Source organism: Heloderma suspectum, chromosome 8 (assembly GCF_057233095.1).
Source record: "Heloderma suspectum isolate Gila_16-S chromosome 8, 16-S_ref, whole genome shotgun sequence".
Taxonomy (NCBI): Eukaryota; Metazoa; Chordata; class Lepidosauria; order Squamata; family Helodermatidae; genus Heloderma; species Heloderma suspectum.
Window position 1 is genome coordinate 10,542,965 of NC_139465.1, and position 26,411 is coordinate 10,569,375.

General features: G+C 45.4%; 1 protein-coding gene across 1 annotated transcript in view; it reads right to left on the reverse strand.

Annotated features, from left to right (window-relative positions):
- Positions 1-450: 450 nt before the first annotated feature.
- MMP2 (matrix metallopeptidase 2) overlaps positions 451-26,411 on the reverse strand; it is a 57,561-nt gene continuing 31,600 nt past the window's right edge. The window contains exons 8-13 of the mRNA XM_084812869.1: positions 24,642-24,797; positions 23,478-23,607; positions 15,584-15,720; positions 7,105-7,264; positions 4,679-4,788; positions 451-3,421 (exon numbers count right to left, since the gene is read on the reverse strand). Coding sequence (XP_084668995.1) covers positions 3,318-3,421; positions 4,679-4,788; positions 7,105-7,264; positions 15,584-15,720; positions 23,478-23,607; positions 24,642-24,797 — 797 coding nt within the window. The 3' untranslated portion in view covers positions 451-3,317. The remainder of the gene's footprint in view (positions 3,422-4,678; positions 4,789-7,104; positions 7,265-15,583; positions 15,721-23,477; positions 23,608-24,641; positions 24,798-26,411) is intronic.

Here is a 26,411-nt window from a genome sequence, read left to right on the forward strand (position 1 = left end):
TGCCAGAAGAAAGGGCATGGCCATGGGCAAGCCCAGGAGAGCTGGATGTGGTCCACGGGCCTGTCTTTAAACACCTCTGCAGTAGACTTATGTCAAGGCTATAATAAGCACTGGCCAGTGAGGCAGTTTGCTGGCAGAAACCATTGCCTGCAGGGCAATCAAACACATGGCTGGGAGGGGTGCCTCAGTCAGAACTTTCAGATACGTGATTGCTGATTGGCTAGCAGGCCTGGCTGACATCAGCAGCTGCCATCCACACTGAGAGGTGCTAGCCCATCAGCTGCTAGCTCAGTCTTGCACAGTGCTGACTGAGACAGTCCCTGCCTCCTTCTCCCAACGGTTTCAAGTATGAATCGGATTTTGCCATTGCCCTCAATTGCCACCTCATTGGCTGCCACCAACTGTCCCACTTCAGACTGCAGGTGGGAGATCATGAGACTGAATGCTTCAGCATACTAAAACCATTTATTACACATAGAAATCCAAATGTCAAGGAGAAGTGCTCTTGTCTAGCCTTCCCTGACAAGCTAGCTTTCTATGTTCAGGGAACTGTTTTATATGGAGACGTTTTCCACCTCTTACCAGGCAACACATTTTGTGCTGTTCTGATTCCCTGAACATACAAATCCTTTAAGAAATTGATCACGGACAAGGACCAAGATGGTTATTTTTCTTTATTTATACCACTGGCATTTCATGTATGCAGTTTTATTTTCCCTTAAAAGTTCTGTGTGCGAACATAAACATTCCATCAGGTTGTACAGTGAAAACCTTGCATTGCCTGATGCTTTGAATCTAAAGAGAGAGAGAGAGAGAGAGAGAGAGAAAGAAAGAAACAAAAGGAAAAAAGAAAGAAACCACCTTGATATAATAAAGAACCGAAAAAGAAAACAAAGTTAAATGCCCAGATTCGGCATTTCTGTGTAACACATCAGGGAGCTTCCAAAAGGGCACTTACACCCCTCCTGATTCTCTTGTGCCCTGTAGATTCTGTTGCACAAGTGGGACCTACTGCTTGCACAAAAGAGATTTAATACTTCCCATAGGAAGCCCCCAAACACTCATTTCTGGATTGGGACTGGTTGGCGGAGCTCCCTTATGCAAGCTCTGCCGACCTGCCGTGTTTCAGAAATGAGCTAATTTCCAGTTGCCCCTGGAAGCTCTAGATCTTTGGTCTGCAAGCAGTGGTTGCTGCTTGTGGATTGGAACTGGTGGGGTGCAAGAGAACAACTGGGGGCATATGCGCCCCATTAGATTCTGCCCATCGACTGCAAACATCTGAGCTAGTCTGCCCGTTAAAAAAGAAAGAAAAAAGTTGTAGTAAGCAACAAAGTGCATAAAGCAGATTGCTAATTTTAAGTAAAAGCATTCAAATAATCAAAAAAGTAATTTAGAACAATAATTTTCATACACGTTTATTCCCATGATTCCATCATGTTTCAACACTTAAGGCAAAATCCCCAGGCAACCTGTGCCTCCTTTTGTCAGTCTTTCCACACTGGGGTGAGTAGAAGAAACTGGAACAATGAATGAAACTACCAGGGAATGAGAAGGATGGTGCTACTCACAGAAAAAAGAGAAGTATGCCTCGCTTTGGCAAACCTGAACTGGAGCAGGTACAAACAAAACAAAACAATCGAAACTCAAAACGTACAATGGCTGAATTCAAGAGCGACATTTTAAATTCTGAAATCTGACTGACAATTTTGAGGGTCGTACATGAGCAATGCAGCTGAGGCTGGATCTTGGGGTCAAAGTCCAGCCTGGGTGGGAGGCAGTAAATGACCACCCAGAGAGTGGCAGGTTAACAGTTCATCATGAAACTATGGAATTTGCCACAACAAGAAGTAGCGATGTTCACAAATTTTGATGGCTTTAAAAGGGGGTTAGACAAATTCCTGGAGGAGAAGGCTATCAATGGCTACTGGTCCTGATAGCTATATGCTACCTTCAGGATCAGAGGCAGTATGCCTATGTACACCAGTTTCCGGGGAACATGGGCAGGAGAGTTGTGTGGCACTCATGCCCTGCTTGTGGGCAGCTGGTTGGCTGCTGTATGAATGGAATGCTGGACTAGATGGACCCTTGGTCTAATCCAGCATGGCTCTTCTTATGGACTCATGAGGGCATCAGGGCAATAGAAGCAAACTCCATTTTATTCCTATAGTCATGATGGTGCCATGTTTTGAGCTTAAAATGCAAAAGTGCACATGCCAGAGTATTATTATTTTTAATCAGGGTTGGCAACCTCTTTTTTTGGTGGTGGTGGTGGTGGTGGGGTCGCTCTAACATATCAGGAATGTAGATGCAGTTGTAAAGCAAGGCATGGTGGTTGAGGGTGACAAGAAATGTTAACTGTGCGCTTCACAACTGAAGTAATTCACATTCCCATCTAATGGGCTCTCCCATCAGACCACTAAGCCCAGGGTCTAAAATTATCCAGCTGCACCACTGTGTGCTGATATATTTTGATGGCAGACCACCAATTCCAGGCACCCAAATCTGAGTAGATTAAGGGTAAGGAGAATTACTCTGAATTTGGGGATCATGATTCCATATTTGGAACTTTCAGATCTGGAATGCAAGTATAATTTCATTCTGGCTCTAGAAATGAGGCCCCTTGTAATCCATGGAATTTCATGTGACTAAGAACTACGTGTCACTGTCAGTAGTCTCCTGTGTTGCTAGATACAACCACATCAGGCTGCAGATGTCAAATCAATTATTTGAATGTTCTGCTCCCTGCACATGGATGACTAGCATCGCAGGGTGAAAGCTTGACCCAGGCTTTCTCCCTGACATGCTAGCTTTCTATGTGCAGGTGAATTTTATTTATATGTGGACACATTCAAACATCTGATCTCTGCCAGATAGAGGCTTGCTTCAGAACCAGGAAAGTAGAGGTTGCTGTTCTGTCACCAGCACCAACCTGAAAACATGGAAAACGGAACACTGTACCACATTTTAGGCTACAGAAGGAAACATCTCTTGTTGTATGCCAAAAAAAAGTTCCAAATGTCTTAAATTAATGTATGAAAAAAGAATAAGGTCATAGTGTGCCTGGCACTCCCAATCCTAAATGCATCTACTTAGAAATAAATCCCATGAGTTTGACGGAACTTGCTTCCAAGTAAGTGGAGTTAATAAAAGGATCCAATAAAGTCAAGTAGTGGTACTTAGTGATTTGGTACCAGTACCAGACTGGCCCTTGAAATAGCATACAGATCTATCTCTAGTTGCAGGTAAGACATAGGACTTTTACAAATAAAAAAGTATAAATGTTATTTCTTTTGTTTGTTATTAAGAAGTCACAAAGCTCAGCAACCCAGCCAATCAGTTTTCACATTGCCAACTTTAACAATCTTTAGGCTCTGATCTTCCAATTTGAGATAGTACCAGTCCTTGAAGAAGTAGCTGTGGCCTGTAAGGAGAAAACAAGTCTTAATATAGTTCCATAAAGTTAAAAATAAATCTGGGGCTTGCTAAAGCAGTGGCCAGGGCCAGCCCTGCACTTAGGCAGCGTGAGATAGCTGCTGGGGGGGGGGTCAGCAGCTCCCCCTCCCACTGTTTCCTCTGGGGGCTGAAACAGACATTACCTAAAATGTGTATCTAGCAGCCATGTCCCCCACCCCATTTTTACACTAGAGCAGGGGCGAGGAACCTCTTTCAACCCAACGGCTGGATTTAATTTTGAAGAGGCTCTCGGGGGCTTCCTTCCAGTGGTGGGTGGCTTCTAAGACAAAAGGGGGGTAATTCTGGTCAGTTTCTGTATGTGGAATGGGGGCAGAGGGGAGGCACCATCTTTTCCTTTGCTTCAGGAAGCAAAATGACTTGGGCCGGTCCTGGCAGTGGACAGGAGGACAAGGGAGTCAGCTCAATCTATGTTGGAGTTGACTGGAGGCTGTTGAACATTGCTCAACCTGGGACAGTCATTGTGCTTCGCTAACCACTAGGCTTCCCAGATTTTGTGACATCAGGTCAGACATGGGGTGGGTGATGAAACCCCAGTGGAAAGCCACTTCTGGAGTACAAAGATAAATCTGATTAATTGTCGTTGCTTTCGACTAAATGTTTCTGGGAGCTGTTCTACTAGGAGGCAGAGAATTCCTTTCTGAACATTAAGTTACTGCAAATCAATTTTTTTTCCAGTTTTTAAAAATGCTTTTTTCCCCTTTCCCTTTCCCTTCTCTCTCTCTCTCTCTCTCTCTCTCTCTTTCTTTTAATAAGGAGAAGATGGATATAAATTAAAGGCTTGAATCTGATCTTCCATCACTCAGCCCCTGCCGCTCCCCATTTCCCCCTGCCAAAGGTCCTCAGTCACTGAGGAGATTCCGTTCAAGGGACGTTTTGGTCATCGGTATACCCATGAATGCAGTCTTCTTAACCACAATCTGTGCAGCATTAAAAGTGGTTTTGATTACTCCGCTGGAGACAAGTTATTTAGACAGCCCGGGTAAGTTCAGGAAAGGTCATGCTTCCTAAATTTCCTTACAGTGGTGGGGCATTTTAATGGAAGAGAAAAGCTTGTCGTGGCTGCAGGCAGCATGCCAAGCCGCCGGCCGCCTTGGTGACTGCTGCAAAAGAGAATGTCTCGGAGAATTCATGCAGCAGACCAAAGTAATCGATCTCTGAAAAAACAACAAGAAGAAGCAAGACTAGGAACGAGACGGCAGCTTACCACTTCCGCTCACATCCAGCACAGCATCTAAGTTGTCTGGGACACCATTCCAGGCATCTGCAATTAATTTGGGGAACCCAGGATCCATTTTCTTCTTTACTTCATTGTACCTGTAAAAAGTTTGGTGGTGGTTAGGGATGTACGAAAGTCACTTACCTTTTTGACTAGGCGATTCGTGGGGGGGGGAGGCGCTCCACACCTCCCCCCAAAATCCTTCTCCGGCCGGCTCCGCTCCGTGGAGATTCTGTGGAGCCACCGGCCGGGGCTGCCCACAGCCGGAAATCTGGCCACTGGGCAGCCTTCCTTCCGGAAAAAAACACACCTGCGTATGCAAATGGCGGTGGCTACAGCAGCCGCCATTTGCATTCCCTTTTTTTCGCAATTTTAGCCTACGTAAATATTTACGTAAGCTATTACGGCGAAAAAAAAGGAACGCAAATACTGCCCACTGCGCTATTTGCATTGCCCTTTTTTTTGCCGTAATAGCTTATGTAAATATTTACGTAGGCTAAAACTGCGAAAAAAAGGGAACGCAAATGGCGGCCGCTGTAGCCACTGCCATTTGCGTACAGCGTTTTTGTTTGTTTGTTTGTTTTGGCTTGCTGTGATAGGCTACGTAAATACTTACGTAGCCTATCACGGCAAAGGGCAGATGCAAATGGCGGCTGTGGCAGACGGTTGAAAGACCAGCCACCACCACCAGAACATCCACACCAGGTAAGCTTCGTACCAGGGGGGAATCCGTGGGGGGTGGGGGGCAGGCCATTCTGTCACGTATTTCAGGGGGCCAAATGCCAGTGTATTCAGCCTCACTGAAATCTGTGGCGGAATTCTCTGCCAACCTTAGTGGTGGTGGTGTTTTTAAACACACATGTATATTCAGTGTTAACAGTTCAGAATATTGTAGTAGTAGCTGTTGTTATTAATTTCATTTCTATACCACCCAATAGCCAAAGCTCTCCGACTAGTTATGCCAAAGAGCTAAGGAAGAACATATGAACCAGTCTTTTAAGGCACAATTCTATGCATGTTTAGATAGCAAAAAAGTCCTACAACTCCCAGCATGCCCTAGCCAGCATGGCTGGGACATGCTGAGAGTTGTAGGAGTTTTTTCTGTCTAAACATGAATAAGATTGTGCCCTTACTGAATTAATTTAACACATCCTTCCCCAACCAGGTACCTTCCAGATGTGTTGGACAACAACTCCCAACATCCCCAGCCAACATGATCAGATGTGTAATAGTCTAACACATCTGGAGGGCACCAGGTTGGGGAAGGCTGATCTAGCAACTATTGTGTACTGCTGCTGGTCAGGATAGATTATACTGGGCTTATTGATCCAATGGTCTGATGTAACAGGAGGTAGCTGCATATAAGTTTGACAGGCCAGTGTGGGGTAGTGGTTAGAGTGTTGGACTGGGACTCAGGAGATCCAGGTTCAAGTCCCCACTTGGCTATGAAGCTCACTGGGTGACATTGGGCCTCAGCCCTCAGCCTAAGTGGTGTTATAGGGTTGTTGCAAAGATAAAATGGAGAGGAGAAGGAACATGTAAGCTGCCTTGGGTTCCTTGCAAGAGGAAAAATGATGGGATATTAATGGAATAAATACATAATTAAATAAATAGTATTGCAGTGGAGAGAGAAAAACTGAGAGAGAAAAAACTGAGGACTGTAATCCTAGTGTGCCCTTTCATTTCAACAGAAGGTCAATGTCTCCCTTGATCAGTGAATTATAAATTGGTATGACAAATCAAACCAGACCCATCAATCTCTGTGGAGAAGTAAAATAAAAGACAAAAATGATTAAAACGCCAGGGAAAATAAGAGTATCTTCAGCTGGTACTGAAAAAACAAAAGACTAAGTCTGAAGTGAGCCTTCCTGGGAAGACTGTTCCAGAATTGAGGTGCCAAAACCAAAAAGGCCCTGCCCCTGGATATCACCTACCATGCTTTTGAAGGTTCAAAGACCTAAAAAGAGGTATCTGAGGATGACTTTAGTACTTGGGCAGTCTCATTTGAGAGAATTGTCTGGGTTTGAAACCATTTAGGGCTTTAAAAGTTAAAACCAGCATTTTGAATTGTGCTTGGAAATGGGTCATGCAGTTGTTTTAAGTCTCTTTATTTACTAAATTTCTAGCAAAATATGTACAGTGTGACCAGCTCTAGTTAGTAATCTAGCTGCTGTATTTTCAAATAACTGAAGTTTCTGAGTCCTCTTGAAAGGCAGCCCTGGAATACAAAATGTGACAGTAATCTAAACTACTACTGATTCTCCTGCATTCGAGATACACTGAACTAACTGTGCTCTCCTACAAAGCAAAAACAAATTTACTCTAAAAATCCAAAGCTTAATAAGAGAATAAGTACCACCTAGCATTATAGTGCCCGAACACTGGGTCGTCTGCCAAAAACATTGGTGCCTTACCTCCAGAATTTGTCGCCTGCAAAAATGTAGGTCTTCTTGTTTTTGCTCCAGTTAAAAGCTGCATTTACTTGTTGAACGTCAGGAGGTAGTCCCAGGCTAGTGAGTCTCTTTGGATAACCTCTTTCCAAAGTGCTGGCTGAATAAACCCAATATTCATTTCCTATGAAAATAAAGCATCACGTTCTAATAATCGTTTGACTTACACCTGAGTTTAATGGGAAGAGAAAAGGGCTACATTGATCAGAGGTTCTCAAATGTCATCTCCGTTCAGCTAAAGGGCCAATAAAGGAGGACTGAGCTGGAAGTTCATTTCAAAATAGTTTCAGCTCAAAAGTGGGGGCTGTGTGCAGTGGTGCAGCACAGCCAGGGCTCACAGGGAGGCACTGTCAGCACGTCGGTATTTGCAGGGACACTGTCACACTGATGCCATTTGCTACCAGGGATGTTGTCACAAATCCCTTGGCCCCCTCTATCCTTAAGCACTCACACACACACACAAATAAAGAGGTTTCAGTCTCACGCCTTTAATTCATTATTCACAGGTTCATTACAGATGCAAATCCTTGAGGACTCTCTGGCTACAGAGGAATGCCTCTAGGGGATTCAAATGAGATCACTGAAAGTTGCCCGCAGTTTGAAAGGGTGGCTATCTGGCTAGGCTAACATAGGGAGGGAGGCCCCACCCCTCGCATGCTGCTTCCCTGCGTAGCCTCTCACGCATCACTAACTGGTTTGACTGTCTAAGCTCCGCCCCTGAGACTTCCCTCTTAGCTCTGCATCACCGCCTTGTGTATCTTAGGTCACAGTCTTCAAACCCCTTCTCCTCCTGCTCGCTGCTCCTCACAGAGGGGGGTAAGGAGGAAGCTTCATGCCCGGCCATCTAGGAGTTGGTGGTAACCTGAGAAGAAAGCCTACCCATATCTGAACTGCCTTGTGAAAATGCCTCCACCAGTAGGGGTGGACGAAAGTCACTTACCTGTCGTCGAAGCTTGTTCACGGTGGGGGGGAGGCGCTTCGCTGCTCTCCCCGTGAAGTTCAGGCCAGGGGGGGAGGCTTCCTGCCTCGCCCGGCCACGAACTCCAAAGTTGTTTTTTTTTTAAAAAAACGCCCCCGTGATAGGCTACGTAACGATTAACGTAGCCTATCACGGCTAGATCTGCAAAGTCAGCTGTGATAGGCTATGTTAATCGTCACGTAGCCTATCACGGGTGACTTAAAAAAAAAAAAAAAAGCGCATACGCAAATGGCAGCCCCCATAGGGAGCTGCCATTCGCGTTCCTTATTTGGTCGCTGTAGTCTACGTAAATCTTTACGTAGACTACGGCGAAAATAAGGGCAATGCAGCATTGCCCTTATTTTCGCCGTAGTCTACGTAAAGATTTACGTAGAGTACAGCGACCAAATAAGGAATGGGAATGGCGGCTCCCTATGGGGGCCGCCATTATCCGTACGCGCTTTTTTTTTTTTTTAAGTCACCCGTGATAGGCTACGTGACGATTTACGTAGCCTATCATGGCTGACTTTGCAGATCTAGCCATGATAGGCTACGTTAATCATCACGTAGCCTATCACGGGGGCGTTTTTTTTTTTCTTTTATTGCAATGGCGGCGGCGGCAGCCGGTCGAAAGACCAGCTGCCGCTCCCGCCCCGCACGAACACCCGCCGAACCGCCGGCCGGACCCGCCGCCGGGAGGGACATTCGGCAAAGGTAAGTCCCGTCCCGGGGGGGTGCGGGAGGTGGGGGGGTGCGGAGAATTTCTCCCCAAAACTTGTTCGGGGGGCCGAACACGTTGGTGCTTGGCCCCCCGAAGTTTCGGGGAGAAATTCTCCGCCATCCCTATCCACCAGTTCTGGCTGCTCCTCTTCTGAATTTGAGCTGCTAACTATTAGGGATGTCAGAGAATTCCGCCATGGATCTCGGGGAGGCCGAATGCTAGTGCATTCAGCCCCCTGAAATCCGCGGCGGAATGAAGCCCCCCGCCCCCCCGCCCCGTGAAAGACATGTGAAACGGAGCACTTACCTGCTGCCGTTCGCACTGCTTTGCGAATGGTGGCCATGTCTGCGGCCGCCATTTGCTTCTTCATTATAGCCGTGATAGGCTACGTAAATACTCCACGTCCCTGCGGAGGCTGTGATAGGCTACGTAAGTATTTATGTAGCCTATCATGGCAAAAAAAAAAAAAAGGAATGCAAATGGAAGCGGCTACGGCGGCTGCCATTCGCGTTCCCTTTTTTTTGCTGTGATAGGCTATGTACATATTTACGTAGCCTATCGCGGCAAAAAAAAGGGAACACAAATGGCGGCCGCTGTAGCCACCGCCATTCACGTTCCCTGTTTTTTTTCTCATGATAGGCTACGTAAATATTTACGTAGCCTATCACGGCAAAATACAGGAACGCAAATGGCAGTGGCTACAGCAGCCGCCATTTGCGTCCCTGTGCAGGCTGCCCAGCAGCCAGATGTGCAGCTGTGGGTGGCCCTGGCCAGCAGCTCTGCAGAGTCGCTGCAGAACAGAGCTGGCCAGGGAGAATTTCGGGGGGAGGGACGGAGCACCTCGCCCCCACTGCGAATGTCACCCTTCGAAAAGGTGACTTTCGTACATCCCTACTATCTCCCAGCGTTCAGAATCAATCCTGACAGATGTATAGATTGTGTAAAATCCATTACGTCTGTGTTTCATGGATTGTCAGGTGTCTTTCATTCCATCATCTAGCGATTGCTTGAATTGCATTTTTTTGTGTCTGAATTTGCGCCAATTCACATTTGCACAATTTTGCATGTGCAAAAATGTGCAAATTCTCCCCAAATGTGCATTTTCACACTTTAGCCTATGGAAGAAATGCACATTATTGGTTGGGTTTTTTTTCTTCATATTTTTCTATTTGGGCAGAATCTGCCTGACAGGGGAAAAGCCAGTTTGCTGCAGAATCTGCAGGTCAGATTCACGAAAATCCTAACCCATTTGGTTCCCTTGCAGATTTGTCTGACATCTCTATCTGCCACCCTGCTCAGATTCCCCTGTTCCCTCTGAGCTTAGCTGCAATACTCAGAGCAGCTGGGGAGAAATGAATTTTCCCGGAAACAAGATATTGTTCCTTCTTGAAATGCAAAGTCTTCTGGGGTTGACTTGGTCTTGATTGGGCAATGAAGACCCATTCACTTTACAAAAGACCTGCTCCTGGTGGAGATGAAAACTGCAAGAACTGGTTTGTTGATATGGATCGACACAGCTGCCTGCATGTTTTGACTCTCCTTGGGAGCGGGGCTATGGGGACTCCCATGATGAGTGCCTGTGCTTCAAAATGTATCATCACTACAGCACTGGCTGTGTGTGAGAAGAAGGTTTTTCATTAGGGATGTTAGAGTATTCCGCCACGGATCCCAGGGGGGCCGAATTCCAGTGAATTTGGCCCCCCGGAATCTGTGGCAGAAAGGAGCAACCTGCCCCACCACCCTGCGAAAGCCCCCCAGAACGGAGCCTACCTGGCGGTGGCTCTGGCTGTGGCTCCGGCGGTGGCTCCAGCGGCGGCGGCAGCTCCAGCCGCTGCCGGGCTGCTGCGGACGCAAATGGAGTCCTGAGTAGGGGACACTATTTGCGTCCCTATGGTAGCCCATGATAGGCTACGTAAATATTTACGTAGCCTATCACGGCTAAGGCGGGGATGCAAATGGTGTCCCCTACACCACGTGTTCCTGTTTTCTCCATGATAGGCTACATAAATATTTACGTAGCCTATCACGGAGAAAACGGAAATGCAAATGGCATAGGGGATGCCATTTGCATCCCCGCTTTAGCCGTGATAGGTTACGTAAACATTTACGTAGCCTATCACAGGCTACCATAGGGACGCAAATGACGTCCCCTACTCAGGACACCATTTGCGTCCGCAGCAGCCCGGCAGCGGCTGGAGGCCCCGCTGCAGGTTGGCCTGGCTGGCGGCTCCGTGACCTGGCTGCGGAGCGGGACTGGCCAGGCAGGATTCTGGGGGGGAGGAACGGATCACCTCCCCCCTGTCGAGGATTTCGGGGGGGGAGGGACAGAGCTCCTCCCCCCCACCGCAGATGTCCCTGGACAAAACCAGGTAAGTGTTTAGTACATCCCTAGGTTTCATTGAACTGTCTTCCGGCTTGCTTGTTTGGTTCCCACAACTGCCCTGATGATAGTGATGATCTTCCAAGCAGTCCCAGCTAATGGTGGTAGGTGTCTATTGTTTTACCCAGCAGGCTCCAGAGTGAGGGGAGGAAGCATTACCCTTAGTCAGATTTAGCTTCATGGGAATGCTTCATTGTCACATGGCAACACTACTAGAGATGAATGCCTAGAAAAAACCCCAGAAAAAATTGAGGAAAAAAAACTTTTTTCCCTCCCCCCTCCCCCCTCCCCCAGACAATTTTTTCCCCTCAAAACATTGGGAAATTTGAACAGCTTTGGATTATGAATATTTTCTTTTAGAATTTAAGACAGAAGATTTATATATGGTTACCCAGCCTTTCCCTGACAATGATTTCTAAAAACTATGTAATAAGAACACTTTTATGGAAAGACTAGAGATGTAAAATTAGTACACTGCACTACAGTGGTTCCGCTCCTACTTGGATGGCCGATTCCAGAAGGTGGTGCTGGGGGATTACTGCTCTGTGCCATGGCAATTGTGCCATGGGGTTCCACAGGGCTCTATTTTATCCCCCATGCTGTTTAACATCTACATGAAACCGCTGGGGGAGGTTATCCAGAGGTGTGGGCTCAGGTGCCATCAATATGCAGATGACACCCAGCTCTACCTCTCTTTTACATCAAAACCAGGTGAGGCAGTGACTGTTCTGAATCAGTGCCTGGGCACGGTAATGGACTGGATGAGGGCTAATAAACTGAAACTCAATCCAGACAAGACGGAGGTACTGTTAGTGGGTGGTTCGTCTGCCCAGCTAGGTGATATTCAACCTGTTCTGGAGGGGGTTGCACTCCCCCTAAAGGATCAGGTTCGTAGTTTGGGGGTGCTCTTGGATCCAGAACTGTCACTTGAGGCACAGGTGAACTCAGTGGCATGGAGCACTTTTTATCAGCTTAGGCTGGTATACCAACTACGCCCTTATCTGGACAGAGATAGCCTTGCTACAGTTATCCATGCTCTGATAACTTCTCGTCTGGATTACTGCAATGCGTTATACGTGGGGCTGCCTTTAAAAACGGTCTGGAAACTTCGGCTGGTCCAAAATAGGGCAGCAAGATTGTTAACAGGGACTGGCCTGTGAGCTCATATTACGCCAGTACTTTTCCAGCTGCGCTGGATGCCAGTCCATTTCCGGGCCCAATTCAAAGTGCTGGTGTTAACATTCAAAGCCCTTAACGGCTTGGGGCCAGGTTACCTGAAGGATCGCCTCCTCCCATATGTGCCTGCCCAGACCTTAAGATCATCAGCAGCAGCCCTTCTCCGTGAGCCCCTGCCAAAGAAAGTGAGGCGGGTGGCTACTAGGAGGAGGGCTTTTTCTGCTGTGGCACCCCGGCTCTGGAATGAGTTCCCTAGTGAGGTTCGCCTGGCGCCTACATTGTATTCCTTTTGGCGCCAGGTGAAGACCTTTTTATTTTCCCAGGCATTTCAGCATTTTACCTTTCTAAATTTTTATCTTTGCTGTTTTAAATCTGTATTTTAAACTCTTGCACTGCTGCTAGGTTTTATTGTGGTTGTATTGTTATATTGTGGTTTTAATGTTCTGTATATTTTAAATTGTTTTATTGTGTGTTGTTTGGATTTAATTTTTGTGAACCGCCCAGAGAGCTTCGGCTATTGGGTGGTATAGAAATGAAATAAATAAATAAATAAATAAATAAATAAATAAAATTATCTGGGAATAATGAAGCCATGGAGAAAATGTATGGTTTTTTAATCCTCTCTTCAAGATTCCCAGCATAGTTTTTTTTCCTCTTTCATTCCTTATTATTATTGATCTAAGGTATATTTTACTCATATACATTGATGCTCAGTTTCCCAAGTTGTGAGTAGGGTCACCATTGTGCATTCTTGACAGAAAATGTGCATTCTTGACTGTTTGGGTTTTGTTGTTTTTGCTGTAGCAGTCATTTAATGTAGTTCTAATTTATTCAGACAATGATTAAAATTTTACTAAGTTCATTTTTAAAAGTTTAAAAATATATAATGATAATTTTATGAGCAAACTAAGTTATACATAAAATAACTTTAGGAACAGAAAGGCTGCTTTATGTTCCTAAAGCACCCTGCTCCCCAACTGGTGCCCTCCATATGTTTTAAACTACAGTACCCAGCATTTTTGACCACTGGGCATGTGGCCTGAAGCTGATGTGGGAGGTGAAGTCCAATATATCTGGAGGCCACCAGGATGGGGAAGGCTGTCTTAAAGCAACAAAGTGACTTTAGATTTGTAAAGAGCACACACAAAGTATTGCTTATTTTTCAATTTCTTTTTTAAAGAAAAGAAAACTATGTACAAACTGTCCAGATCTTGTGACATTTGCTGGAGCCACTCAGAAGCAGTTTTAGAGTAGAATAAGCACTCACTGAGCTGCTGCCCCAGGCCTTTCTCTAGAACACTCAGAGAGAGTATGATTGTGTAGTTAAATGTGGATGTTTAGTTTGAGATTCAGAGAGATTTGACCTTCCCTCTGTGACATGCTCTGTCAAGAACTACTTGTCACAGAGCTCTTTGTGCATAGGCAAGAGAGAGGGACAGCTGGTGGGAGGGATAAGGGACTTTAATACACCTCTCTCTCTCTCTCTCTCTCTCTCTCTCTCTCTCAAACACACACACACACACACATGCATACGCAGATCCGAGAATCTGTCTACCATGGACAGAAGTTGGCAGGACATGGAAGCTCATGGAAAAACAAGTTGAGAGGCTCACAGAAGGTTCCTCTGCCCAATTTCTGGGGATCTCCTTCCCTCTGCCACACCACAGCTCAACCATTCCACAGATACCCTCTCTGTGTAGCATTTTCGGGGGGCTGAAGGGTCTGCCATGGGAAGGAAGAGGTGAGAATATCTCCTTCTGCCAGCCAAGTTGCACACAACTAAGCCTGGATTGAACCCATATACTCCAATCAATCAAGATTGTTTATTTTTAATCCAACCCCATTTTGTCTGTTTTTACTGCTTAGAAGAGTGATTCTTATTCTGTTGGGATTTGTGGTGTATTTTTGTTTGACAGTACTTTAACCACTGAGTTTTTGCTTACTGGTCTTTTAGCAATTTGCCAGTTTGCATTGTTTAGGGATTTTTTTATATCGGACTAATTGAATTCCTTCCGCAAACAGTACTTCAACCTTTCTTCTTCCTATAGTCCCTTGGGAAGGTGAGATAGGGATGTAGTGCTCGGACACAGACAAATGAGATGTTTTGGCTACATCCAGTGGATCATGTAATCCAAACTCAGCTGCCATTCAGCCATATGGAATTCATTACCCAAGCTTTTTCCTTTCCTTTTCAAAAAATGGTACAGCAGCATTTAGCCATATTATTCCCCCCCTCCTTTTCTTTTTAAGAATGGCTGGAGATGTTTAGTCATGTTGCAGTGGATAACAACAAACAGTTTTTGTTTGTTTTTTGCTGGATCAACTATTTATGCCATTGAAAACAACTTCCTAGCATTGCAAGATTAGGAAAGGCAGCTGCACAAAATGCATAGAGACCCACAAACACAGACTCACACATAAACTGTCAGTAGGCAGTGGACATTTTTGTCTCTTTGCTTTCACTGCCATCCCAGTGGGCATAGCTGTTACATCAGATATTTGGAAGAGAGGACATGGTTTTTGGTTTTGGCAAGTAACAAAGAGGGATGTATGAGAAATTCAGAACATTTTAGAGAAAGGTTTACTCAGTTTGTACCTCCCAAATTCAAATGTAGACTTGAACACAATCTGCCGTCCAAGTCCATGCAAATCCAAACTTGTGATGCGATTCCCGGACCAAAGAAAAATACTTTCGAAAACATGTACATTTGAAAAAATACACATGGAAAAGATGAATTAGTTTGAAACATGTGCACAAAGCCCACCACTAGAATGCTTTAAAAGCAAAGGTGTCAAATCTCTTGATGTGGGAATGGTTCTTGGGGGCTGTGTTCCAGTGGTGGATGGGGCTGAAAACAAAAGGGGGCGGGAAGAAAAAACCAAAAATGCCAGCATATTTTAGCTCACAGCTCTTGCTGTCAGTAACTAAACCTTAGGAGAGGCATTTCAACCTTTTATAAAGGGACGAAAGCAATGCAAAGCCAGGAAACCATAAAAGGGTTAGTGGTAGGAAGAAAAGGGGTGTGGCCATCTGAGGAACCATGGAGGGGCAGATTTGGACCTCTGATGGGTCAGATCTTGCTTGCAACGCAGCTTTAAAATGCCCATTCTTGTTTGTCCCTATGTTCACCATTTAGAGAGAGGAAATAAAAAAGGACACACTTGAATACTTATGCAATGTGCACTTAGGTCTTCAGGCCAATGCTACCTGAAAAAAAGATGGTCTTCTCTTCCTGTGGAGCCTCATAGACAGCATCGATTTTTTCCGGCACCTCAGACCAGAATGTAGCAACAAGCAAAGGGCCAGTGGGTCTGTTACGTTGGTTTGCAGTCCTCCAGATGAATCTAGGCAGAAAAATCACAGAGAGTATACAAAGAGCTGATTCATGGGCACATCTGTTTCTCATCGGCCCTGGCAAAAGTGCAGGCACACATATGCAGATGCAGGCACGCACACTTGCGTGCACTCACACAATCCACCAGCAACATAAACGTATAATTTGCTAGGGTATATGCATGAAAGGTTGGCCATCATTCTTTTCTTTGGGCAATATTTCTAGCCGACGGACATCTTCATGTGCTATGTGTAGCCGTTAACAGTGTATAACAACTTCTCCAGCGCTCACATTAATCCTTACCACAGAACAAAAAATGTATTTGGTTCTCCAATTATCCCCACAAATAAAGCCATTTACAAGGCACTTAAACCCTTTCAGCCATCTCCATTGCTGTGCGTTGAACAGATGGATATGCATTTGGCAAATGCCAGCATTTGTACTGGCCACATTATTCTGGATGATTATGATTGTAGCAACTAAAAAGATCAAATCTAATAATCATCTATCAAACAGCTCAGCTGTAAATGAAACCTGGAGCATTAAAATCATTCATCAGAGGCATAAAAGGGGCAATTTAGTGGCTGCTTTTTATGTAGAGGCAGTATCCCTTCCTGCTTTATGAGCACTGAAAAACTGCAGTTTGATTTCAGTGGTGGTGCTTAGGGGAAAAAGGGACAGGGTACTAACAATAGTGTTTGTGGGTTTATTTCTCTTCCTCCCACCACTCCTGCCAACCTCTGTTGGACGAAGAGGCCATTTTGTTCAAAGGACCCAAAAAACATACACCCCAGCTTACACCAGCTGGCTAATTTTGCAGACAACAAGTTTGCTGTAGCCCTTGTAATAAGATAAAACTGCAGTTTGGTTAATGTCAGGCAAATTGCTTGCCTGCATTAGGGCCTTTTACTAGTATTGTCCACGTTGGTAGTTTACGAAATGGGAGCTGGATCTCAAGAAAATGGAAAAAGAACACTGTTATAGCCTGTAACTGGTGCATGAGTTCTGTTAGCATCCTCAGAGCATTACACGGAGAGCATGGACTCCTTGGTACGCATGTGCTGCTGCCATTTATATGTTTATAAATTAAATTATATACTGCCCCACTGGCAGGTGACCTTGGGACAGTTTACAATAATTTTTTTTTAAAGCCAAACAGCAAAAAAGTAACAATCATAGCAATAAATACAACAGTGAAAATATCAAGAGACTGAAATACTAAAACATAACAAATGTTTAAAAATATTAAATTGCCAGTTTAACAATCAGAGCACCAGATTAGACATTAAATGCCTGCTGGAAAAGGAAGGTCAAGGTCTTAGCCTGGCATCTAAATGTATACAGTGAAGTTGCCAGGCACGTCATCCTGGAAAGGGCATTCCACAAAGTGGGAGCTGCTACAGAGAAGGCTGTACAGAGTAAGGCATCATCCCAGCAGCTGCAGTGTGCACATTAATCACACAACCACAGGGGCAGAGGTGATCACATGGGCCGTTCCTATGGATCATCACTTGGTGAGGAGGGAGGCTAACCCATGTCATTGGACCCACCTGTAAGGTTCTGGTATTCATATGCATAACAAGATATGTGGGTTCCCATCATAGGGGAGTCATAGTTCACACACTTTTCCATGTATGGGGAGGTAGCCTATGAGTTTTCCAACTGACTTAATGGGGTGCAAGAAAACACTTATTACATGTTACTCCATCTTAAAAGTTACTGCAGTAGAGGATGAGAAGAAATTAGATGAGACAGCAGGGACTACTACATTGGCCTGCTGAGACACCAGCTCCATTTGTCTCTCAGCTATCACCTATCAACCATCATTCTACTTAGCTGCAGTACAGAGTGAGAGATGGGGAAGCAGGGCCTATTCTATGAGCTCTGCTGGAAGACCAGCTTCACTTGGCTTCTCTTCTCCCTGAACTGTGTTAATTCATGTTGATTGTCATAAGAACATGGAGACTTTAAGAACTGGCGCCTGGAGTTGGTTTGTTTTCCTCTTCCCTCCTCATCCATTTTTTCCCCTTTTCTCTGTCATGTCTTTTAGATTGTAAGGTAGAAGGGCAGGGATTCTCTTACTTTTAATCTGTGTACAGCAATTAGTACATTTTAGGACAGGGGTTCAGACCATTTTCACTCAGGCTGAGGGCCAAATTAACAACAGCCCAGAATGTAGGCCCACTATCCAAAGTAGGTGGATCCATGTCTGGCATGGCCCCATGTTTTCACACAGAGACACATCCACACACCTCCTTCATACACCTCCTTCATACACATACACACATAGCCTTCCAGTCCGACCCTACCCAGTGCCAAGAGAGGCTCCCTTATTTCCATTCTGCAGCAGATCAAACTCCCCCCCTCCCAGTGCTGGGGCAGGAGAAAGGATTTATCCCCAGCCTACTGCTGCTCAGAGATAAGACTTTTGCCTGGGGAGAGGTGATGGGGATTGTGGCAGGGGTTGGAGCCTGGGAAGGAAGCTGGTGGCCCCGTTGGGGAATCCTTGCCGGCCGTAGCTAGCCTGTGGGGCGGAGGTTCCTCGTGCCTGTTTTAGGCAAATGGAAGCAGGAAAGGGGGGGGGGGTCACCAGAGGAAGCAACATGGTCTCTTTCGATTGTCCTCTAATGTTCTTCTTGCTGCCGCAGCACCAACTGTGTTGGTAGCCAGGCTGCCATTTTTCAACTGCCACTGTAACCCTGTCCTCACATTATGTTGGGGGAAATGGCAGCTACCACATTACAAAATAAAATTAAAAAATAGTGGTGTATATTTAGCAAAATGGCCCTTTTTCAGATGGGGGTGGGGAAGGAATATCTCATACCATTTTTGGTAGGGAGAAAAAAAAGCTATTATGCAACATTCCCAGCATATGGCTCATTTGTGTAGCCGCTATGGTTGTAGCTGATGCCCAGACATATTACTCATGGAGTGACTCCTGGACTGGAACCAGCCATCTGAAATAATCTCATCTAGTTTGGGGGCAGGGGTGTAGGATTTCAGACCCATTATACCCTATCTGACCTTCTAGACTTGCCAGATGACCACACCCCTATTTTCCTGGCCCCACCCCTATTCCCCAACCACCAATCATTTGATGGCTTCCCAGCTTTTGTGCAGTCCACCCATTCTAAAAGGCTGAAATGCTTCTCCTAGGTTTTACTACTGGTAGTAATAGCCTTAAGCTACAAGATGCTCATAGTTTTTGTATATTGGTCGCAATCCTTTTGCCATTACCCCTGCCCACCTATCAGGGTTCCCCTTATGTGGACCCCCTGAGCAACTCCTTAAGGATCTCTTGCCTCCTGAAGAGTCCCAGCTTCCTTCTTTTACCTTTCCCTTCCCAGTAACGTGGGGTTAGGCTGTAGATGTGGGATGACTGACACTTTAGACGCAGAGTTTAACCACAACAGTGTCAAGGCTCCTTGGTAGCCTCTTTCATTCTAATCCAGTAGCCAAGTCCAGACGCAGACAAAGGGATTATTTTCAAAGCTTTATTCCTTTTTTACAACTTAACAACTCTACTATTAGCGACTATGAGCAGCAGAATGCCTATGCCCTCAGTTGGAACAGTTGGTCCCCGTTTGAAGGAGAATCACTGGCAGACCCTGAACTTATGGGCTAGGGAGAGTCCCTCCCCTTTTCCCTTGGATCCTCTGGGCGCAACCGTTGCTTGCGCGCCAACTGGGCTCTACGCCTCCTTTCTGCACCCTCCATTTGGCGCCGCTCCCTGCATCAGCGTTGTGCGTCCAGCAAGCCCTCTTCCCGCACTCTCTCACTCCCGGGACTGCTATCTATGTCAGGAATGCTGGTGGGAGGAATCCCTGCCAGCTGTTGGCCCTGGGAAGGATGAGAGCACTCCTCTCCCAGGAGCGGCTGCTCCACCTCAGAATCAGAACTACTCTGAGATTCTATGGGCTCAGTGTCCACCCTGACAAACAGTTTACTGGTAAATTAAAGGAAGCAAATCACAACTAAAGGTATTTACACAATAGAGGTGAGTGATACAAAAGGCATTCAAAGAAAATAAAGGTTGCAAAATGAAAATTCCTTTACCCTAGCTGCACCTAGAATTTTCCAGGCTGCTTCTTCCTACTAACTCTTCAGCCTCTGGTCTTCTTGACTCTGCTCGTGCTGGCTCTCTCACCCTCTTTATATACCCTCCTCCCTCAAAAATGAAAATGAAAAATGAAAAATACTGCTTCAACTCTGAAGAAATGAAACTTAACTGGGGAAATGAAACTGAAACGTAACCAGGGAAATGAAACTACTCCTCTCAGGGATACCCCCTCCCAACAAAAGCTCCAGGTCTCTAAGCCTGAGCTTTTTTTCCCCCCCTTCCTTTTGCTTCTGTAGGCCTCAAACCTTCATACCACCACTGGAATGTGGCCCCAAGAGCACGTCCAAAATAGAATTTGGCCTTGGGCTCAAAGAGGTTCAGCACCCCTGTTTTAGCTGGTGTTCAAATATATTACTGGAGTGATTACTGGAATGGAAATCAGGCTCATGAAAGAGATGTTATCATACTTTGAGGCACAGAATTGCTAGACTTTTTTCTTGATAATACATATAAAGTGTTTGTATCCACTAATATAATTTTAGTTATATATCACTCCTCTGCCACTTGGCATTTTGGATATGATGAGATGGAACTGTGGTGATCTGATAGCAACTTCAAATGAAACTGCATTGAAACAGGAGTCGATCAGGTTCATCCTACCCATCCATTTCTTTTCTGAGCTAGAATTAGTCAGTTAGAAAAGACCATTTTAGTACTGTAGGGAAATTCATGAAAACTGCATCTGAAAAGTCAACACAGGATGGGAGAAATTGCTGGGCATGCAGCCATCACCAATGACTATTCAGTGGCTTGAAACTTGGGAGTTTCTTTTCCTGAGCATGCTTGGATGAGTTGTTTGGTTTTAGTCAAAACATCTCCTATTTCTGCATGGCACACAACCAGGGCAGTTTCCAAAACTGTTGGAACAAATCTGACGATTAAAAAAAAAAAAATGTACACAGTTCTTATATGTCTGGAACAATACAATAACCACTGACCTTTCTGTCATTGCCAGTTTCATATCATTGGAACGGGGTTTTTCCTTTTTTCAGCAATGATATTACAGATGATACTTTTAATGTGTTTGCTGCTGTTACGAACCCAGCACAGAAATGTCTTTTAAGCAGAGAAATCAAGGGTGGGAGGGGAAACCTCAGGACAATTTACTTTGATTCCCAGTGTCAGAGCTTGGCTATAGGCAGCCAATGATGGGAGCCAGGAGACAAAATTAGGAGACAGGGATCACAAGAATAGCAAGTATGAACCAGGAATCAGTGAATTCTGCTGTTGCCCGGGCAAGGACCTTGCCTGAACATGAAGAGCTTATAATCTTTCCTAGTCAGGAGGAGCCAGCAGCCAGCCTGGGGAGGTGGAGTCACTCTGGAGCCAGGAACAATTTACTATTGAGAAAATACTCTGACCCACAAGGAAGGAACCATAGCTCAGTGACAGAGCAGATGTTTTGCAAACAGAAGATCCCTCTTATCTCCAGTTTTTGTTTTTTGAAAGGATCAGGAAGCTGTTGGCAGGAAAGGCCTTTCTGCCTGAAATCCATTGCCACTTGGAGCAGACAATACTGGGGCAGATGGACCAATATGCTGCCCTGAAGTAAGGTAGTTTCTGGTAGTTCACAAAAGGGGGGGGGGGCAATACACAGATCAATAGCTCCTGGCACCCATCCAGGGCCACCAGAGAAGATTGCGTCTATAACTTGGGGGTTTATTTGGGTGTTGAACCTCTTTCAGCCTGAAGGTCAAATTCCATGTTGGAGAAGCTCTCAGGGCTGCAGTCCAGTGGTGGCTGGGCCCAAAGGCAAAAGCGGTGGGGACATAAATGCCCCAAATGCCAGCATATTTTCATTCAGAGCTAGTAAATAAGTCTTGGGAGAGATATTTCAACCTTTTAGAATGGGGAAAAACTGCAGAAAAGCTGAGAAATCACTAAACAATCAGTGGTTGGGGAAAAGGGGAAGGAGGTGGGACCGAAGGAAGGGTGTGTGGTCATCTGGGGAATCACAGAGGGCTGAATTTGGTATAGATATTTGAGGTCCTGCACCTCTGATATTTGGGGCAGGGGAGTTGTGCTCTCACCTCTATTAGAGCAGCAATTTTCAAACTTTCTTTCTTCAGGGAACCTTTTCCTTATTGACTCATTTGCCACTGAACTACTGTGTGGTGTAGAGGACATGGAGGGATAATACAGGTGACACACTCAGCTCATGGGGTGTTCTGGAAGGGCCTATTATGTGTTGTCACCGGGGACTCTGGCAAGGCAGGTTTGTTTAAAGAACTGTTTTGACTGCTTTTAGTACTCTATTCCGCTGTTGGTTTTAATTTGGTTTCATGATGTTGTAATATTTTTATTCTTTGCCGCTAGATATATCTTGGTTTTATTCTGAACTGTTTTTTAAAAAAATCTTTTTAATGTACTGTGCACTGTCCAGAGAACTTTGGTTACTGGGCAGTTTAGAAGTATAGTTAACAAAGAAATAATAAATAAATAGGTTACTTGAATCAGAGACCCTGGTGGTAGTGTCCAGGAAGTTTACAGCACTGAGGCAGCTCTCCAGCCCAGCACAGTGAGCTTTTGGTCTAATCTTTGCTGCACTGTTCTGCCACCTGGACAATGGTTGGAAAGGGATATTGCAGCTCATCACTGCAGCCAGGCCAGGTGACTTGAGGAACCAATAGCTAGCTTTATATGTACCCTGTGGCTCCTGGCTTGGTTCTTCATTCTGAGCTGCTCATCAGAACAGAACTACAACTGCCTCTCCTCATTTACATACATGGCCTTCCTGAATTCACTCCTCTGCCAGTCTTGGACCACGTTACTTGCCTCTGATCTCTCTGGTCTTGGTCTTCCTGTCCCGGAACTTGACCACCACCAGCAGCCATCTTTGACCATTCTGCCTGTCTCTGGCCCTTTGGAATCTTAGTTTCTGCCTTCAAAGTTGGCACATGCAGTGTCAGTGCCAGTTTTCAGAAGGCCCTTGGGCAAGACACCCTCAGTGGGCCTTCCTCTCTCAGTTGAGTTTACCTTCTTGCCAGAATTGTTGCTGGCTGCTGCTGCTCTTCCTCCTCTGCCTCATTTTCCTCATCCTTGTTTGCTTGCCAGGCAGAGAGCTAATGACCAAATAGGCAGTTGCTTCTACTGCTTCTCCTTCACACCACCATCATTGTCTGGCCCAGAGTGACAGAAAGGTAAACAAGTAGGTTGCAATACTGAAGAAGAGGAGCAAGTCCAAGAGGTTCTTGTCAGTGGGAATCTGCAGGGGGTGTGGGCCCTCAGCAAGTGCCTGGCCATGCTGACTTTTGATGCCAGCCCTAGGCATGTGCCTGCCCTGGACCATACCACTCAGCTCCAAGCCTGCTATGCTGTGACATCCCTACCCTCGCACACACTGGATGTTCACCTGAAAGTTGCCCATTATTTATAGAGGAGAGGAAGCTGCCTTCCAAGGAATCTTGTGTACCATTTCTGATCTTCTCAGTGAGGAACAATTGAGAATCTTCAAAGGAACCCCTGGGGTTCCCCAGAACAGAGCCTAAAACCATCATTAGACCAGATAGATAGATAGATAGATAGATAGATAGATAGATAGATAGAATATTTAAACATATGAACTTCACCTGATCACAATCCCGCAGATTCTGCTTTTGTTTCAGTGCCAAAGAATTGTACTAAACAAACCCACTGATCTCACTTACCGGTCTTTGAAGAAGAAGATTTCCCCTCGGAGTTGAGCGACAGCATCAAAGACAATGTCTTGGCCGCAGAGCTCAGGGGTGACTGGCCCAAGTGTAGGAGTTGGGCCTGTTCCAACATCAGTGGACCCCCCTGTAAACAAAGGAAAGCTTGATAATAGTTGTCCCTCACTAAACCCTCCACAGGCTGAATGGCCAATGGATGTGACCCCACTCACTGATTTCATCTGACCTCACCCCCAAGCTTCACCCTCTGGAGGTACCCTAGAGACTCCATGGGCCAGATTGGAGAGTTCAGTGGGTCAGATTAGGCCTGTGGGTTGGGGATTCTGCACCTCTGTTATAAAACAACTACAATATTGGTGACAACCATGAACATTTCAACTAAACAGGCTATCAACCCTGACAGCCAGTGTGGTGTAGTGGTTAGGATGTTGGACTGGAACTCGGGAGATCTGGGTTCTAGTCCCCACTCAGTGATAAAACTCACTGGGTGACTTTGGGCCAATCACTAACTCTCAACCAAACTACCTCACAGGGTTGTTGTGAGGATAAAATGGAGAGGAAGCGGATAATGGATACTGCCTTGGATTTCCTGGAGGAAAAAAGTGGGATATAAATGTAATAATAAATAGAGTAAAATAAAAGTGTGGCATTAGCCAAAGCATGTAAGACATAGGGGTTCCATATCATAACCATAACTAAGAGCCAGTATAGTATAGTGGTTACAGTGGGACTTGGGAGATCTAGGTTCTCCTCCCCATTCAGCCATGAATCTCACTGGGTGACTTGGGGCCAGTCAGTGCCTCTCAGCCTAACTTATCTCACATTGTTGTTGAGAATATAAAATGGAGGAGAAGGATCACGTAGCCACCATCGGTTTCTTGCAAGGGGGAAAAAGGTGGGATATAAATGTAGTAATAACTAAATTGAAAATCATATGCCATCAAATGCCTGGGAATTAATGAAGAGAAGTCTTAACCTGGCACCAAAAATATGACAATGTTGGCACCAGACAGGCCTCGCTGAAGAGAGCATTCCATAATTGGGGGGCTTGTTCAACTTCCACCTCAATCATTCTACCAGTTATGCTGTTTTGGGAAAGCCCCCACTCCAATATTAGCTGTGGTATAGGCCCAAATACTTTGGACAAATGGAAAATATTACCATAAAGTTCCTGGATTCCTTGAATGTCATCCTGGGAAAGCCGAAAGTGCTTGGTGTAGGTATAGATGGGAGCCATGAGTGCTCCAGGGTCTTCGGAATGTTCTAGTCCCATGGCATGGCCAAATTCATGAGCAGCAACCAAGAAAAGGCTGTAACCTGGAAGAAAACAAATACATTTTTAAGGGATGCCTCTACATAACATGATCCATAGATCTATTTGTGAAGCCAATCTGTTTGTTTCTTCAAGTACCATCATTAGAGGTTGGAAGAGATTTAGCTTTAGTCTATTGAAATCAGGCCTTCCTAGCTATTGACTTAAGATCTGAGGTGCTGCAGAGTGTGTATAAACATTCCAACTATTCAGTAAAGAAGGGGCAGGGGCAGATGGCATGATGTGCTGATGGTGTAAAGGAGTTGTTCAGCACTGCAAGCAGTAGGTACCACTCTCATAATGTCAACCAAATGTTAAAATACTATTCTAGCCCTTTTCAGGAATCTTTGAATGGGTGTGGAAGGCATGGGAGGATCATATGCACTGTCCATAGCTGAGTGGTAGGAGCACCTGCTTTGCATGCAGAAGGTCCCAGTTTCAATCCCCAGCATCTCCAAGTAGGGCCAGGAAAGAATCCTGCTTGAAAACCTGGAGAGACACTGCCAGTCAGTGTCGACAATACTGGGCTAGATGGATCAAGGTTCTGACTCGGTATAAGGCAGCTTCTTTCATTCCTATGTCCCCCTGCCTCTGAGTTGTGCATGTTAATTTGAAGGCTGGAACAGATCCACATGAGTAGGAAACCTGAAAAAAGTATGGAAAGAGACCCTCGTGTATACAGTTGTACAGGTACAGGATCTGTTCCAACATTCCTTTGAATGGCAATTGGGCAGGAGGTGGAACCTGACACTCTGATCTAACTCTCCCCATGTTTTCAACTACCCTGAATTGCTAAAAACTAACCCTGTGGTAAGTTAGGCTGAGAAAGAATGGTCCAAAGTTACCCAGAGAGATTCTCAGTTGAGTGAGGATTTGAATGTGGGGCTCCCCAGTATTGTCTGAGACTGACACTCTAACCCAAGGGTGTCAAACCTCTTTCAGCCCAAGGGCCTAATTCAGTTTTGGAGAAGCTATCAGGGGCTGCCTTCCAGTGGTGGGCAGAGATGAAGGCAAAACGGTTGGGGCCAAAAGCAAGAAAGGATGTGGCCAAAATACCAGTGTATTTTAGCTTAAACCTCTTGCAAAGAGTAACTAAGCCTCAGGAGAGGCATTTCAGCCTTTTAGAATGGGGAAAAAAACTGTGTAAAACCTGTGAAGCCACCGAACACTAGGGGGTGAGGTCAGAGGAAGGCGGTGTGGTCTTCTGGGGTAACCCAGAGGGCCATAATGTGACCCCAGGTGGGCCAGATTTAGCTCATGGACCTGAGGTTCACAACCCCTGCTCTAACCACTACAGCACATTGCTTCTTCTTTATGTTCACATCTTTCATAAGGAGGGAGAGATGAGATCAGAATACAACCATTTCAAGATCACAGATCTTCACAGGCCATCTGGGATTTGCAACTCTTAGGAAATTTCATGAGATGAAAATGTTTGTTCTCCTTCCTATTTCACATTTGACTCATTGGTGGGTTTGTCTGGGTTGTGTGCCTTAGTGTTTTGCAATCTACTTTGATAATAAATAATATTTCTGAGAATGGAGGAAGTGTCTAAGTGAAATGTTTTGATTCACCAAGGACAAACTTAATTACAATCTGTTTTGCAAACTTTCCAAAAC